This window comes from Babylonia areolata, chromosome 13 (genome assembly GCF_041734735.1).
Source record: "Babylonia areolata isolate BAREFJ2019XMU chromosome 13, ASM4173473v1, whole genome shotgun sequence".
Classification (NCBI taxonomy): Eukaryota; Metazoa; Mollusca; class Gastropoda; order Neogastropoda; family Buccinidae; genus Babylonia; species Babylonia areolata.
The window spans coordinates 24745022-24763447 of NC_134888.1; the positions used below are offsets into that span (position 1 = coordinate 24745022).

The window sequence follows — 18426 nt, forward strand, 5'->3', positions numbered from 1 at the left end:
TATCCCAGCATGCTTATAACAGTAAAGATACTACAACTACCACTAACTAGAAGAAGAAGAAGAAGAAGAAGGAGAAAAAGAAGAAGAGGTGTATTTATATAGTACTAAGTCCAGAAGAAGAGATGTGTTTATTAAGTCCAGAAGAAGAAAAACATACTTATATAGTACTAAGTCCAGAAGAAGAAAGAAGAGATGTATTTATATAGTACTAAGTCCAGAAGAAGAGATGTATTTATATAGTACTAAGTCCAGAAGAAGAAAAACATACTTATATAGTACTAAGTCCAGAAGAAGAAAGAAGAGATGTATTTATATAGTACTAAGTCCAGAAGAAGAGATGTATTTATATAGTACTAAGTCCAGAAGAAGAAAAACATACTTATATAGTACTAAGTCCAGAAGAAGAAAGAAGAAATGTATTTATATAATACTAAGTCCAGGAGAAGAAATGCATTTAAAAAGTACTAAGTCTAGAAGAAGAAATGTATTTAAACTGTACTAGGTCCTGCATGGAAACAAATCAAACGCGCTGTCACACCCAACACTTGCATACAAGCACAATGCTAAAAACAAAGGGATGAAAGACCAAACATATAGATACCTGTAGACAGAAAGCTAGAGAAACTATGGAGAGAGAGAAAAAAAAAGCAGGGAATTGGGGAGCTATTTTGGAAACAGAACCGAGAGCAGGGATTTTAGGAAACATGGAAGGGAGCTCATTCCACATGTAAGAGCCAGAGACAGAGTTGTGGCCCATTGTGGAGCATCTGAGTCTGGGTGCTCTGAAACAAGAGAGAATCTGACAACACACTGTCACCTTACATGCACAAAAACAAACAGTTATATGAAATAAAAAGAAAAACAACAACAACAACAAAGAAACATGTTCTGATAAATACAAAGCTAACAGTCTTTTATTTGTTTGTTCGCTTGTTGAAAGCAGATTGTTCGGATTTGCTCCTGTTTTCTCCCAAGATCTGTTCAGTCACAATAGAAAAGAGTAACTGTGTGAATGTTTGCTGCAGTCTTAGTATATAAAAAATAAAAAAAAGAGTTCTGAGAATTATCAGGAATAACAGCAACAAAGTTCAATCTGTCAGTCTGATTTCTCTTCTAATCTTTCAGTCATTCCCTCTCTACTGTCTCTCTCATTACACAATCTTCCACACATACATTTACTTACACACAGACGCACACTCAGATGCAAACAAACAACAGACACACTCAAACACACATGCACACACACACACACACACACACACTGATGCACATACACGTGCTCATACACACATTCACGTACATACACAAAATAAGTTATATACAGACACAAATACACATACTAACACATGCACAAACACACACACATACACAACGCACACCCACAAACATACACCCACCCACCTCCACACACACCCCCCACAAACACAAACACACACACACAAACCCTCCCCCTCATACACAACACACCCCACCTCCACCCCCACCCCTCAACACTTCCCCCCGCCCCCCTTCACACACACACACACACAGAGAAAGGCCTCACCTTGACAAACCTACACAACCTGACGGCATCCTCCCAGCGTGAGGCAGTGACAAAGTTGTGCAGGACGGCAGGGTAGGGGGCGATGGTGGTGGAGATCAGAGACCCCTCCACACGCCGCAGTATCAGGTGAGACCCAATGAAGTTCAACAACTGGGGGTTCTTGCCAAACTCACTGGGGGACAACGGCAATCACAAACGCACCCAGCATTAATAACAACAACAACAACAAAAAGGTTAAAGCTCCTGTAGCCTTTTTCAGCAACTGGGGGTTCTTGCCAAACTCACTGATGGACAACAACAATCACACACGCACCCAGCATTAATAACTATATCAACACACAGTATCAGCGTCAGTATCAGTGGCTCAAGGAGGCATCACTGCATTCAGTCAAATCCATATACACTACACCACATCTGCCAAGCAGATGCCTGACCAGCAGCGTAACCCAACGCGCTTAGTCAGGCCTTGAGAAAAAAAAAATAATAAAAAAAGGATAAATGTCCTGTTGCCTTTTACAACTATCGGAGCAATTATCAATTCATATACACTGTTGTCTATAGCTTGGCATGGTAAGGCAGAGGGGCCCAATCTGAAATGAAATGAAATGAAATGATGGTGCTTAGAGCCTCGCCGACCACTAAGGCCATCTCAAGGCTATCGCCACGTTAATACCTACTACAAGGGTAAAAAAAAAAAAAAACAATAAAAACAAGCCACCACTTTAAGCTTTCCACTCAAAGTTTAAAAAACCTTCCATAGTTTAAAACTTTCAAATCTGATTAAAAATGTTCACTTCTTTCAAGAAGTCCATCAGCGCCCATGGAAGGACATCACGAAACAAGGTGTTAATGTCTGTGTCTAACGTCATGCAGATCCCAACAGTCAAGGAGCACGTGTTTCACGCTGAGAGAGGGCCCGATCTACTCCTAAGATGGAACAGCCATGTAAAAAGAACCAATAACCTTGCCAAACAATCCTTTACAGGAACTACTGAAGGAGGGAGACAGAGGCGGGAGACAGAAAAACAGACGATGGACTGACAACACCGGAGACTGAGGCAGGAAAATCATTAGCAGTGACCCCCAGACTTTGACACACAACCAACAGACTTTGAGGAATCTGGTGAATCTGGTGTACTATTTCTCTGTGTGGCGCTCCTCTTGACAAAGTCATCAGAGGAGAAGAAGAAGAAGAAGAAGAAGAAAATGAAGAAGAAGAAGAAGAAGAAGAAAGGAAGAAGAAGCAGAGGAAGAAGCAGAAGCAGAAGAAGAAGAAGCAGAAGAAGAAGAAGAAGAAAAAGCAGAAGAAGAAGAAGAAGCAGAAGAAGAAGAAGAAGCAGAAGAAGAACAAGCAGCAGCAGAAGAAGAAGAAGCAGAAGAAGAACAAGCAGAGGAAGAAGCAGAAGAAGAAGAAGAAGCAGAAGAAGAAGAAGAAGAAGAAGAAACAGAAGAAGAAGAAGAAAAAGAAGAAGAAGAAGAAGCAGAGGAAGAAGAAGCAGCAGAAGAAGAAGAAGCAGAAGAAGAAGAAGAAACAGAAGCAGAAACAAAAGCAGAAGCAGAAGAAGAAGAAGAAGTAGGAGAGAAAAAGCAGAAGGAGAAAGAGGAAGAGGAGGAGAAGCAGGAGAAGAAGGTGAAAAAGGAGAAGGAAGAGGAGAAGATAGAGGAGGCAAAGTTCATCAAATGTTGTATATCTCACCTGGTGTCTTTCTCTGCTACCGTTTTGGGCAGGAGCTCTGCATCGACATAGACGGCATTGGGGTAGTACCACACGAAAATCTTTCCATCCGTCATGGCTGCCAGCATGTTGGTCTCGTCATTCCACGTCATCATGTGAATCATGTTGGCTGTACACACACACACACACACACACACACACACACACACATGCAGGAATTTACAAACAAAATAATGAATAACAAAAAATAAATATTTGTTGTTGTTGTTGTTTTGGTTTGTTCAGCAAAAAAATGCGATTCATCTTCAATCCATCATAGTCTTCAGACTGGCAGACAACAGTCCTAATACAGAGATACGGACCTATGCAGATGACTGGACTGTAAGCAACAATGCCATACACCATGTAACACTTTCCATTCTTTCACTCGCACCTCCTTTATAGTTTGTTTTTTTTTTTTTTTTTTTTTTTTTTTTTTTTTTTTTTTTTTTTTTTTAAAGACAAGTGTAAATCACAGGTAACTGGACCAAAGAGATCAGAAAACAGCGGACTGAAAAACAATAACAACATCAGCACCACACACAAAAACAACAACAACAACAAAACCAGCAGAAACAAAAGGAAAAGAACAGGAGATGGAATCTCTTTCTGGCATTCATTATTCACAGCATGCATGCAGGAATCTGTATCTCATGTCTGTTTTTTTTTGTTGTTTTTTTTCTCTCTACTTTTTTCTCAGATCAAGGTGAAAGAAAACCCTTTAATAAGATACTGGTAACAGCGCAACGTTATAACAAGTAATAAGCATTATACTTCAACATCACAACAGAATTGATGAAAGGAAATTTTCTACCTAAAATTACGTTTAAATAACATACTTACTGTGACCCACTAGTGCAGACTCCGGCAGGGGTCTGACATTCCTGTCCTGTGCAAACTACTATCCGCCTATGCGGAGAAAACGAAAGTAGCTACAGCCAATAACCTCCCGGAAGTAGGTAACCTCCCCTTTGCCCCCCTGACTAGCGCCCTCTTTTTTCGGCAGCCATCATGACTGCGTCGAGTTAATGTGTGTCAGGTAACATAACAGAAATATAATTACACCATATGACAACTTCCATAAAAAAAAAAAAGAAGTAAGAACCATCAGAAGTATCTACACACTCCCTCTAATCAGTGCTAAAATAGCGCAGGCTACACCTAGTACCTGTATTTCACGTCTGTTCTTCCATCCAAAAAGCCAATCTTCCCACATGCAAGGCTACAACTAAGATGTACCAGGACTGGGACCAAGTCCAGGCAGTCTAGTTCTCTTTCCATCTGTCAAGGTATCGCTGAAGGTACACATGGACTTGATCTCTAGTTCCGAGACTTTCAGAAAATGCAAGAACTGGGCAGAATGTCTTGATACACACACACACACACACACACACACACACACACACACACACACACACACACAAAGGGAGGGGGTGCTGGGGGAAATACAAACTGACATGCAGACTAAGTGTAAATGTATACACACCTATTTTTTACACACATATGTGTGCACAAACATGTAAAACAAACAAGTACACACAAATGCATGAAAGTGCAAACACCAACACACACACACACACACACAACACACCAAGCACATGTACAAAAACAGCAACAACAACAAACACACAGACACACACACACTCCAACACACACACACTCACATACACACACACATACTCCAAGCCACCCCCCCCCCCAGCCCTCACCCCCAACACACACACCCTCACCCCCCACACACAGACCTAGCTTGGTGCTCTTTCTCTCAGCCCCAAAGATGCGGACAGAGGTGAGGAAGAGGTCTCTGTTCTTGTCGATGATGGCCAGCTTGCGCTCCGTGGCCGGCCCACACTGGTCCAGTGCAATGTCCAGAACATCCACCTGCACACACATTGTGCTGTCTTGTGCTGTGCTGTGCTGTGCTGTACTGTAGTGCGCTGTGCTGTGTTGTGCTGTAATTCCTGTACTGTGCTGTAGTGCGCTGTGCTGTGTTGTGCTGTAATTGCTGTGCTGTGCTGTGCTGTGCTGTGCTGTAGTGCGCTGTGCTGTGTTGTAATTGCTGTGCTGTGCTGTGCTGTAGTGCGCTGTGCTGTCTTGTGCTGTAATTGCTGTGCTGTGCTGTAGTGCGCTGTGCTGTGTTGTGCTGTAATTGCGGTGCTGTAGTGCGCTGTGCTGTGCTGTGCTGTGCTGTTGTGCTGTAATGCTGTGCTGTGTTGTGCTGTAATTGCTGTGCTGTGCTGTAGTGCGCTGTGCTGTGTTGTGTTGTAATCGCTGTGATGTGCTGTATTGTGCTGTGCTGTGCTGTGCTGTAGTGCGCTGTGCTGTGTTGTGCTGTGATGCATTGTGCTGTGCTGAGTGGTGCCTTGCTGTGCTCTGCTGTGTTACACTCTGCTGCATCGTGCTGTGTTATAACTGCTGTGATGCATTGTGCTGTGTGGATTTGTGTTGTGCTGTGCTGTGTTATAAACAATGTGTTGTGTTGTGCCTAGCTGTGCTGTGCTGGGTTGTGCTGTGCTGTGCTGTGCTCTGCTGTGATGTTTTGTAATTGCTATGATGCATTGTTCTGTGCTGAGCTGGGCTGTCATGGGTTGGAGGAGGTGGGGTGGTGGCGTTTACATGGTATGTGACCCTATGGACAGTTTCTGATCCAAAATGGAGCGTAGGCGTTTACTAGATACTGGTTGCTTACACAGAAGTTGACAGTCTTATCAATACAGAATTTTGACATTTTTTGTGCAACGGCAGCTGATTAAAACTAGCTTCCAACATCATATATATGTGACAATATGTTTAACTTATGATCATGACAGTCCTGGATGCAAATTAAAAAAAAAAACGTACTCAAATGAAACAGAAGTTCAATTGATGAAAGTAGAACTATATATAAAAACAACAAAAAAAAAACAAAAAAAACAAGCTACTACAACTATAATTAGTATTGAGCATCATATCACAAAGTACAACTTGGCAATATCATCCAAACACTTACTTTGTGCGTGATAGGTTTTCCATCCCCCATGGCTTTCCCAGTCTGGGCATCGAATATGTACACCACTGCAACACCACAAGACGGACAAACTGGCATCAGCTCTCAGTGTGTGCTTCTTGTGTGTTGTGTGTGTGGTGTGTGTGTGTGTGTGTGTGTGTGGAGAGGGGTCGGGGGGGGGGGGGGGGCGGGAGTCTGCATGCTTTTGTGTGTGTATGTGTCAAAGTCCAAACTTTATTTCATGATGGTAATTGAATAAGCAACAATTGCTGTTTTCACATCAAGCCATCTACGAAAAAAAAGAAAACAGAAAGAAACAAACAAAAAAATGCATATGTAGATAGATAGACAGATAGACACAGATATATATATATATATATATATATATATATATATATATATGTAGATAGATAGATAGATAGATAGACAGATAGATAGATAGATATAGATAGATATAGATACAGATATACAGATATATACAAGAATAGTGTGATAATGAAATACACAGTTGCATTTCTGTTTCACACTCACACACACACAAACACATACATTTTGAGCACAAATACAACATGCCCACCCCATCCATATATTCCCTTATATAATACAAATTCACCGCCAACACAAGCATATATAAAACATTTCACAACTAATAAAAGCATTTGACTCACAGATCAAGATCTGTATTTGTACATGAGTGAGTGAGTCAGTGAGAGAGAGAGAGAGAGAGAGAGAGAGAGAGAGAGAGAGAGAGAGAGAGAGAGAGAGAGAGTGTGTGTGTGTGTACCTACTTTTGTAAAGCCTAGAACCATATTTAGAGAACAGACACTATAAATTATAATCATCATTTTTATTATCATTATTATTATTATCATCATTATCATTATTATTATTAATCAACATTACGTTGCTGTTTTTGTCGTTGTTGATGTTATTGTTATTGTTGTACTACATGTACCACTGAAAATGAACACCAGTCAAAATTTGCTGCTGCTGAAGTAACCTTGGTGAGTATGTAGGGAGAATGGGGAGAAGGAATGGGGGGAGCAGACAAGCAAAAATTGTCCCCCCCCCCAAAAAAAAAAAAAAACAACCAACAAAACAAAACAAAACAAAAACAAACCCACAGACAAAAGGAAATAATTCAAATGTCAATAAAAATAAAGAACAACACCAGGGCTTTTTTTTTTTTTTTTTTACAGTACAATGATAAGATGACATGCGCAGCTAGATAAAAAAAATTTTTAAACCCACCAAAACATACAGCATGTATTTTTCATAAATAAGATGTGAAGTGCTCAAACACAGCATTGCTTATTCAAAAATAATAATAAATCAAACACAAGAAAAAATCAATATGCTGTTTCCACCTATCTGTCCGTTCTTTGTTGCTTTGTTGCTTGAAGGCAAGTCTGCATTCTTGTTTCTGTAGTTATTCATTCTTTAGGAAAACGGAGAGAATGTCTTATAACAACCAGAATATCTGTCAACCAGGTAACCCTTCTACCATACTTTAGATGAGGTAGGTGATCCAGTACATCATGCTTACTGTTGTGGAAATTCCACCTGTCCCTACATCAACCAGGCTCAAGGAAAACAGACACCTGCAGTGTGTTGGTCAGGGAAAATTGAGCAACACATCACATCCGTGAAGTGGGACGACCCTTGACTGCGTGGTCCCAGTCTTCCTATTTAAGCCCATAGCACACTCAGACCTGGGAAGGAGCTGGCTACAGGTTTATGTGTTGGGTTTATGTGTGAAAGTCACACATCTGTACATTTTCTTTTTTTTTTAAAAAAAAAACAGCGGATGTGGCACAGCGTATCATGAACCAGTCTGCACACCCTGACACCGAAACCTCCCAGTCGGGTCGTCGGTCCGTGACGCTGACCACTTGGTGGCTCACCTTTCTCATCGGTTTTGTCCCGAATGGCCACCGTGTCGTTGCTGAGGGCGATGGTCTGCAGGTTGAGCATGTCGGCCTTCATGCCCTGGTGCTTGGGGGAGCACACCAGGCGCCCGTCATAGGAGAACACGTACACACCCGCGCCGTCCACCATCAGAAAGTGTCTGCAACACACACACACACACACACACGCCCAGCTGTCAGCTCACCCTTGCACATTACGCTCTGTCCCTGCACTGGGAAATCTCTCTTCACATCTCACCATGACAGTCTCCTGAAAGATGCTGTGTGGGGTATGAAGAATGAGGAAACACATGCACACATGCTGACAGGCACGCGCGCGCACACGCACACACACACACACACCGCATAGATAGACAGATAAATAGACACACACACACACCCTGCATAGATAGACAGACTGATAAATAGATAGTTAGACGGATAGACAGACAGATACATACATACATATATAAGTATGTACACATATTCATCAAATCATGTTGCTTGTAGCCCAGCCAGCTGCATAACAGCCATTTCTGAGCTGAAAGAAGGTAGGTAGATAGATAGATAGACAGATACACAGACAGACAGATAGATAGTCAGTTAGACAGATAGACAGACAGTCAGACAGACAGATAGATAGACAGATAGGTATAGAGACAGATAGACAGACAGATAGAAAGACATGGAGATGTACACATATACACACACACATGCGCACGCACACACATACACACACACGCACACACACATGCACACATACACACACACACACATGCACACACACGCGCGCGCGCACACACACACACGCACACGCACACACAAACACACGCACACACACACACGCGCACACACACACACACGCACACTGTCTCATCTGATAAACATGAGTGAGCCTCACTTTTCAGCCTGCATGATGAGTGTGACACTTCCTTCCTTCAGCTCAAAGATGACAGGAGTGTTCCAGTTCTTGGTGCTGCAACACATGTCACTCACATTCTGAATGCATACAATCTCCGGTATCACATGGGTAAACTTCATGACACACTCATTCTCCGCCACCTCCCACCCCACCCCCCTTGAACTCTGTCTCAAGCTACTTCAGAATCTGAATTTTTTTTTTTACATCTGAGAGGAACCAAAGACAAAACATGAAGAGCTGGTCAAGGCTTGGCTGTACTAAAGTCTGAAGAAAGGCTGAACTGAGTTATCTGGTCTATCATGTGATTATACTACATTATACATTCTTTAACTCTCTCCAGACGAAGGAATGCTCACGCATTCCTACACAAAACGTATTCGGATTCGGACGAAGGAACGGAATAGCATTCTCCGAAAGTAAAATTCCATCATGCGCTGTACACATGATTTTGTGATTAGCCAAGCAGAGTGCGCTATTCTGGGTCACTCCACAATCGAACAGTATGACTGGTCAGCCTGGGATGTGTGGCCCGTTTCGCACACACGCTGACAAAGTCACTGACCGGTCGTCTGCTCGTGTGCCAGCCTGTCAGCAAAGCGGGTTCTTCTCAGAATGTTGTGAAGCGAACAAGGCAGTGACGGCAACGTTTTAGGGTTGCCGAAGTACTTGAAATGCTACAAACTGAAGGGTCGGACATTGAAGAGGCGGATGATGACGAAGAAGAAAGCAAATTTAATGCAGAAAGCGAGCATGGGTATGTTGATTCGGGGTGAAAAATTGGCAGTATTTTCTACATATGGCAAAACTGTAAAAATAAGATGAAAAATTTGATTTTTTTTATATGTAATAGCTCAACACGTCATAAACCAGTTCTGAAAGTTTCATTTTCTTACACAGTATTTTGTATTTTTTGCAATTTTTTTCCAAACCCATACAAATGGGCCATCTGTGGAGAAAAGCAAGGGAGAAAACTTGTCGTCCCGAGTAAGTTAATCAAGCACTGGCATTTATATCCATTCCTATGAAACCATTTCAGCAGGCTAACAATCATTTCTGGAATAGGGTCACAGCATCAGACCATCAACATCAGCTGAAACTAACTGAAAAGAAATAAACGCAGGCAACCAATTGACCTGATACAGTGGTAAGTGAGACAGACGGATGTCCTGGAGGGAATGGGTTAGAACCTCGTCAGAAACTTCATTATCATGGAGTGATATTTCAGCAGTGACCAGCTTCCAACTTGGCACCAGTGGTTCAATGGAAAGATTGGGTTCTTGCGCTCAAGCATCATCCACTTCATGGATACATCTTTGAGAGTGTTACTCGGAATCCCTAACACAGCATTTTCTCTCGGGACTGGCTGACTGGAGGATTCATTATGAAAGGAAGCACAGAGTACATCCATACTATATACTGTCAACAACGAAAATGGATTGTCAAACTGTGATCAAACACTGTGGCTCATCATACTTTGTTCTCAAAGTATTTCACTTTGATCCTCCGTAGTTTTCACATCCAGCAGGAAGGGAGAAGGTGGCAGAATGTTTAAGACATTCATCTATCAATACTGTGTCTATGAGGGTCTGAGTTCGATTCCCATTCTTGCCCTTTTTCCCCCCAAGTTTGACTAGAAAATCAAACTGAGTGTCAAGTCATTTGGATGAGACAATAAACTGAGGTCCTGTGTGCAGCACACACTTGATACACGAAAAAAGAACCCATGGCAAATAGAACACTGTTCTCTGGCAAAATTCTGAAGAAGAAATCCAGTCTGATGGCTACATGCACTCAAGGCCCGACTAGCGCAATGGGTTATGCTGCTGGTCAAGCATCTGCCTAGCGGATGGATATGTCCGAACGCAGTGACGCCTCCTTGAGGAACTGGAAATGATACTGTATGTCCAGTACTTTGGTGTCAGCAGATTTACAGTCATTTAAAATGATGGTATCCTTTTCACAAGGCTCGAGGACAGGAGGGAAGTAACATTCATTCAGTCTGGATCAGTCGGGTGCTTAGTGCATGTCCTGCATGTACTGCATTAAAACAAGAAATCAACTCAGCAAACGTGTGGTGTCTCCTCAGGTGATCTGCCATTAACAGCACTGTGAAGATCACATGTTCTTGCACGGACAGGATGAGTCTGGTTATGGCTGTCTAAGGGAAAGCAAGGTTAAGTAGTACTGGAGCACAACCATAGAGGTCATCAAACCGTGAGGTGACAAACAAATAAACAAAAAAAAAAAAAAGGTACTGACATAGGCACCTGATATAATACATACCAATGTAAGAATAAAAACAAAAGTTTCCTAAATGACTCACAGCAAACAAACCAAACATCTCCTTTTCACCTGAAGCCAGCTTCAATCACGCACCTTTACCCAGGCAGAAAAATGCAAGTCATACCACCAACTTGTACGCAAGGTTAAAACATCTGAAAGACAATTCTTGCTTTGGAAACATTTTAGTGTTTCTCCACTGTTCCAGAACAAGCAGTTGTCTTCTTGTTTCACATTATCTCAAGCACAAAAGCTGAATTCACTATCAGATCACGTCTCAATCATTCAGTGCATCAGCTGTCACCACAATAAGCACAGAAGCTGTGTAGTTAGTGAGTCGGAAGTTGGGGTGAGGAGTCAACAGATCGACTTCACTTTATGGTTTGAGAGAGAGAGAGATGCGAGCATGAAATTTGTAGAGAGAATGCTGTAGGATGAAAGTGGGATGTATGTATCTAAAATTTGAAGTGCCAGACTGTTGAGTAGCAGCGACCCTCCTTGTGTTATTTTTTTTTGCTAGCTCCCTCCTCAGGATTCAAAATATAAGTTTTGGTTCTTCGTCTCAGCTTGTCTATTATTGTTATGTCTAGATCTAAAGTGATGTTGAATTTTTAAAGTAGGTTAGGAATTGAACTGAATGAGAGAGCGTTAGGCCAGTGGTAAGAATGTGTTCGTGATTATATTTGTTGTGGGAAAGGGGTTCTGGAAGAATAAATGTGCAAGAAAGGAAGATGAAAATGATTTCGTTATTGTCCTTGATCGGAATTGGTAGCGGAAGGTGTGAGCCTGGGTATGTGTTCCATTTTTATATGTAACAGAAATCTTATTCCTGACACACTCTACCACAAAGACTGGATGTCTAACCAGACAGACAGACACATTTATTTACCATTGTACTTGTGACTTATAAACCTTAAGGTTTCATGACAATAAAATTTATTCTATTCTATTCTATTCACACACAGCTAGAATCCACTCAGGAAACCAACATAAGTGAAAACCACAGCTCACAAATGCAGAAGCAGCAGCTATTGTTGCAGTTGTTACTTTCTTTGATATGCTCCCTACAGTATGTGTTTGCAGTATGGTGAATGGCATATTCTTATGTGTTGTTGAGCTGGCCCATGCCCTTAAGGTCATGTTGTTGAGTGCCTGAGTCTTGGTTCTGAGAGGGTACTGTTGTTTGAGAGAGTGGAGTCCTGGACATATTCCTCAGCGGTATGAAAATAAATATTCAGTTAGTCTGTCAAATCACTGAACCAATGCGAAATATTTTCCCTATCCATACTGCATATATATTGGCATTTTACTACCAACTCAGAGCCAGAAAACAGTGATATCTATCTATCTATCTATCTATCTATCTATCTATCTATATATATATATATATATATATATCTTTTATAACTGGAAAAGGAAATTTTCTATCTAAAATTACGTTTAAATAACATACTTACCATGACCCAACTAGTGCAGACTCCGGCAGGGGTCTGACATTCCTGTCCTGTGCAAACTATCCGCCTATGCGGAGCAGACGAAACTACGGCCGATAACCTCCCGGAAGTAGGTAACCTCCCCTTTGTCCCGCTGGTTATCGCCCTCTTTTGGAAAACTAATTTTATCATTTACCTTATTTACATTTTCACAAATCAAAAAAATCCAGGAACATGAGCCTTACACCATGTCCAAGTTCACAGAAAAATGCTCAAAACAGAAACTTCAAACCATGTTCAAGGTCAACTCAAAAGATTGTGTAAAAAGAACTTGACATCATGCCTACTGTCACAAAACCCAAAATACTCAAATCGAAACTTCTAACCAATCACCACGTTCACATTCTAAAATCAGAAACACTTGAAGATGCACTTTACACAACACTCATATTCACAAACGGGCTGACAGACTGACCTAACACCATGCCCATTTCCACAAACCATGAACACTCAGCACCACAACCAAAGGCGGTTGAATTTACCTCTCACTCAGAAGATTGCTAAAATAAAAAAACATGCAACGGAATAATTCAGAAAGGCAGAAAGAAATAACTGGTCTATTTTACCTCCACAAATCTCAGTCAGAATGTTAGTGCAAGGTCTTTAAATCAAGCACACATACAGAAATTTATATAATTAAACAAATATTTCAATCAACTAACAGATTAATAAATACACAGATAACCAACACACACACACACACACACACACCACACACACACACCACACCACACACACACACACACACACACACACCACACACACTCCACAGATTCAAGAAGACTGCAAACATTGACACAGAAATAAAGAAATGTGTATGTGTGGCTTTCCCAATGTACTTTAACCCCTTGACTGCTGCTGACGAACACGCCCATCAGTGAAGGGCTGTCACTTCAACTGCCTTTCAAACTCATTTCAACAAGGCTCAGCAGTCAAGCAGTTAATCAATCACTCTCTTTTAACGCAAGTACATCCTGACCATGCCAAACCATTCCATGCTTTCAATTTTCAGCATACACAATCTTTCAACTATATCAAGAACAGCACATTAAACATGGCCAGTGTTGCTCAGATTTTCTTTTTATATGAGCTACAGAGTCTGAGAATCTGTGTGTGGCAACTATTGCACTCACGAAGATTTCACCGCAACACACTTTCTGACCAGATGATATAAGGGCTTAAAGATCAAAAGTTAATGTAATCAAATCTGTATCCCCCTGACAAATTCTGCAGAAAAATCCACTAACATAGTAAAAAATTCAAAAAAAATCAAAAAACACCACCACCACATTTGCAGGCAGAAAAATAAATACATTATAAAAAAAAACGAGAAGGAAAAAAAAGGTGGTCCTGCACAGGCAGTAGCCCAAAATACAATACAGTACAACACACTGCTAAAATAGGGCTAAAACGCTCCGCTTTTTTTCAGAAACTGACATCAACTTACGGTTGAGCCAACAGCAAAGTGAGAACTGCAAGATCAACAGTTTCTCCAGAGCAACAGGAATTAACTAACAGCTTAGTCTTTTGTGAAGCACTATAACTCTCAAACTAGAAGGCAAGATTGCACTGGCTCTTAGTACTGCAGCAGCATCAGCGGCTAGCTGGCTTGTTGGGACCATCCCAACACCAACTGTCCCAAAGCCCTCTTGGCCGAGAGAGTGGGGACGTAACGCGGACAAGACACTTCTCTTCTACAATCCAATTCTTGACCAGATAGTCAAGACAGCTGGTGCCTCTTTTGCTATTCTGATGGTAGTCGGGACAGCATTTGCTTCCTCTGCTGTTATGATGGACATGAATGACTATAATACAATACAATACAATACAATACAATACAGGAAAAGACCAAGGCCCAGACTCTGACCTGTCGCATGACTGACTGTAACAATACAATACAATACAATACAATACAGGAAAAGACCTGTAGCAAGACTGATAATCACAATACAATACAATACAATATAATACGATGCAATGCAATGCAATGCAATGCAATACAATACAATACAATACAGCAAAGGAGCCCAGGCCCAGACACTGACCTGTAGACGTAGCACTGGGAGGACGTGGCCACCACGAGGTTGTTGAAGCCCAGAGCCACCTTGATGACGCGGTCCCGGAAGTCCAGTTTCTCCACCACATCGTTCATCACGTTGCGCACCTGGATCTGCTTGCTGCTGGTCACCGTCGCCTCGTAGTTCTTCCACTCCAGGCGTCTGCAAGCACAACGCAGCACACCACCACCACCGCCTGTCTCACCACTGTGTTTTTCTTTTCTTTTTCACTGCTTCACAACTTTCTCACACTCAGAAAAATTTAATGGATTACTGGTACGTTCTGTAAAACTTTCTGACATTTTGGAAATAGATTAGCAGCGCACTATGTAAAACTTTCACATTCAGAAATGGGTTACCAGAACATTCTGTAAAACTTTCTCACATTCAGGAAATTGTTTACCAGTGCACTCTGCAAAACTTCCCCACATTCAGAAATGGATTACCAGTGCATTCTGTAAAATTTTCTGACATTCAAAAAATGGGTTACAAGTGCATTTTGTAAAACTTTCTGATATTCAGAAAATGGGTTACCAGTGCACTCTGTAAAACTTTTTGTCATTCAGAAAATGAATTACCAGTGCACTCTGGAAAACTTTTTGTCATACAGAAAATGGATTACCAGTGCACTCTGTAAAACTCTGATATTCAGAAAATGGGTTACCAGTGCAATCTGTAAAACTTTCTGACATTCAGAAAATGGATTACCAGTGCACTCTGTAAAACTTTCTGACATTCAGAAAATGGGTTACCAGTGCAATCTGTAAAACTTTCTGACATTCAGAAAATGGGTTACCAGTGCACTCTGTAAAACTCTGATATTCAGAAAATGGGTTACCAGTGCATTCTGTAAAACTTTCTGACATTCAGAAAATGGGTTACAAGTGCATTTTGTAAAACTTTCTGATATTCAGAAAATGGGTTACCAGTGCACTCTGTAAAACTTTCTGATATTCAGAAAATGAATTACCAGTGCCCTTTGTAAAACTTTTTGTCATTCAGAAAATGAATTACCAGTGCACTCTGTAAAACTTTTTGTCATACAGAAAATGGATTGCCAGTACACTCTAAAACTTTCTGTCATTCAGGAAATGGGTTACCAGTACACTCTGTAAAACTTGCTCTACTTCAGAAAATGAATTACCATTCCGATACTGATGAATCAATAAAATCAGAAAGTGTCAACACAAACACACAGAAAGGAAGAAGCCTTGTGTAACTTTCTGAAATGGATTATCAATGTATTTTGAAGTTGAATTAAAAAAAAAAGGGGGATTGTGAAATTTTCTGACATTCAGTAATAGATTACCTATGCGTTCCGATACAGATGGATAAGTGATATCAGAAACTGTCCACACACATGCACAGATGACACACTGTGTAGAGGGCAAGATATCTTGTAAACACTCACCCAGGCTCCCACTTCTCAATGATGTCGGCAAAGATGACATGACACAATGAGGCAGGTGGGAACACTCACTTGTCAATGATGTCGACACAGATGACATAACACAGTGAGACAGGTGTGGGGGCACTCACTTCTTAATGATGTCGACACAGATGATATGACACAGTGAGCCAGATGAGAACACTCACCTTGTCAATGATGTCAACACAGATGACATGACACAGTGAGACAGGTGTGGGAGCACTCACTTCTTAATGTCAGCAGGGATGACATGACACACAGAGATGGGTGAAGGCACTCACTTCTCAATGATGTCAACAAAGATGACATGCCACAGTGAGACAGGTGAGAACACACACTCCTCAATGTTGGCAGAGATGACGTGATAGTGAGAGAGGCGTGGGGGAACTCGCTTCTCAATAATGTTGGCAAAGATAATGTGACACAGTGAAACAGGTGAGAGCACTCACTTCTCAATGATGTCGACAAAGACAACATGACAGAGACAATTGGGAACACTCATTTTTCAATGATCTCAACAAAGATGATGTTGAATTCAGTGAGACAGGTGAGCGCACAACGACACAGTGAGACAGGTGAGAGCACTCATTTATCAATGATGTTGGCAAAGATGATGTAATACACTGAGACAGGTGAGAGCACAACCGACACAGTGAGACAGGTGAGAGCACTCACTCGTCAATGATGTTGGCAAAGATGACGTTAATTCAGTGAGACAGGTGATAGCACTCACTTATCAATGATGTTGACAAAGAGGACGTTAATACAGTGAGACAGGTGAGTGAGAGCACAACTCACACATCAGACTGCTGAGAGCACTCACTTATCAATGATGTTGGCAAAGATGATGTAATACAGTGAGACAGGTGAGAGCACTCACTTATCAATGATGTTGGCAAAGATGATGTAATACAGTGAGACAGGTGAGAGCACTCACTTATCAATGACTGTTGGCAAAGGTGACGTTAATACCGTGAGACAGGTGAGAGCACTGACTTCTCAATGATGTTGGCAAAGATGACGTAACACAGTGAGAGCACACATGACACAGTGAGACAGGTGAGAGCACTGACTTCTCAATGATGTTGGCAAAGATGACGATATACAGTGAGACAGGTGAGAGCACAACTCACACATCAGACTACTGAGAACACTCACTTATCAATGATGTTGGCAAAGATGACGTTAATACAGTGAGACAGGTGAGAGCACACATGACAGTGTGAGACAGGTGAGAGCACTGACTTCTCAATGATGTTGGCAAAGATGACGTGACTGTTGCCGCAGGCCCCAGCCACCTGGGTGCCGTCGCCAGACCAGGCCAGGTTGAAGATGCTGCCAGTGTTGGGCTTCTCCAGGGCATAGGACCACTGTGTATGTGTGTGTGTGTGTGTGATCACCAGCAGAACATTGTTAGCAGCACACACACACACAAGTACACCTATGTAAGCTTACACACACACATACACACACACACTCACACATGTTCACAAAACACACACACAAACGCACACAAGCACTTACACACACACACATACACTCACAAACACACACATACAATACACACACTTATTTATTTGTCAGTTTTTTTCATTTATTTATCTGTTTAGTTATTTGCTTACTTATCCATTCATTCATTCATTTTTCATTGGTCTATACTTTCATTAAAAATCGAACCATTTTTCTTTCATGCCTCAGTTTGAGCAAGGTGAAAAGAATCTGGGATGTCACTCACGGTTGGTGAGAATTCAAAATCAAAGAAAAGAAACAAACAAACAAAATAAAACCCTGGTGATGACAAATCCTCAGCCATTCACCACACATGATCTTATAATCAGTGTGATCAGGAGCTGCAACGGTGAAAAACACCAAGGGAACTGGACATCGTAATGGAAGATCACCTAGGCACTGGCAGAGCCTCAACAGCAGCAGGGAAACATGGTAAAGTCGCCAGACACAACCAACGTTTCTTGGGGAGGGGGGTGTGTGTGGGGGGGGTGTGGGGGGGGGGAACGAGGGGGGGGGGAGGAGGGGGGGAGGGGAGGGGAGGGGGAAACATTAAGACAGCCAGTGAAACCACTACCTCCAGAAAAAA

General features: G+C 41.7%; 1 protein-coding gene across 1 annotated transcript in view; it reads right to left on the reverse strand.

Moving 5' to 3' along the window:
- LOC143289167 (intraflagellar transport protein 80 homolog) overlaps positions 1-18426 on the reverse strand; it is a 52107-nt gene that overhangs the window by 24823 nt on the left and 8858 nt on the right. The window contains exons 8-15 of the mRNA XM_076598088.1: positions 17577-17701; positions 14891-15064; positions 9052-9126; positions 8148-8311; positions 6247-6311; positions 5003-5138; positions 3240-3387; positions 1544-1715 (exon numbers count right to left, since the gene is read on the reverse strand). Coding sequence (XP_076454203.1) covers positions 1544-1715; positions 3240-3387; positions 5003-5138; positions 6247-6311; positions 8148-8311; positions 9052-9126; positions 14891-15064; positions 17577-17701 — 1059 coding nt within the window. The remainder of the gene's footprint in view (positions 1-1543; positions 1716-3239; positions 3388-5002; positions 5139-6246; positions 6312-8147; positions 8312-9051; positions 9127-14890; positions 15065-17576; positions 17702-18426) is intronic.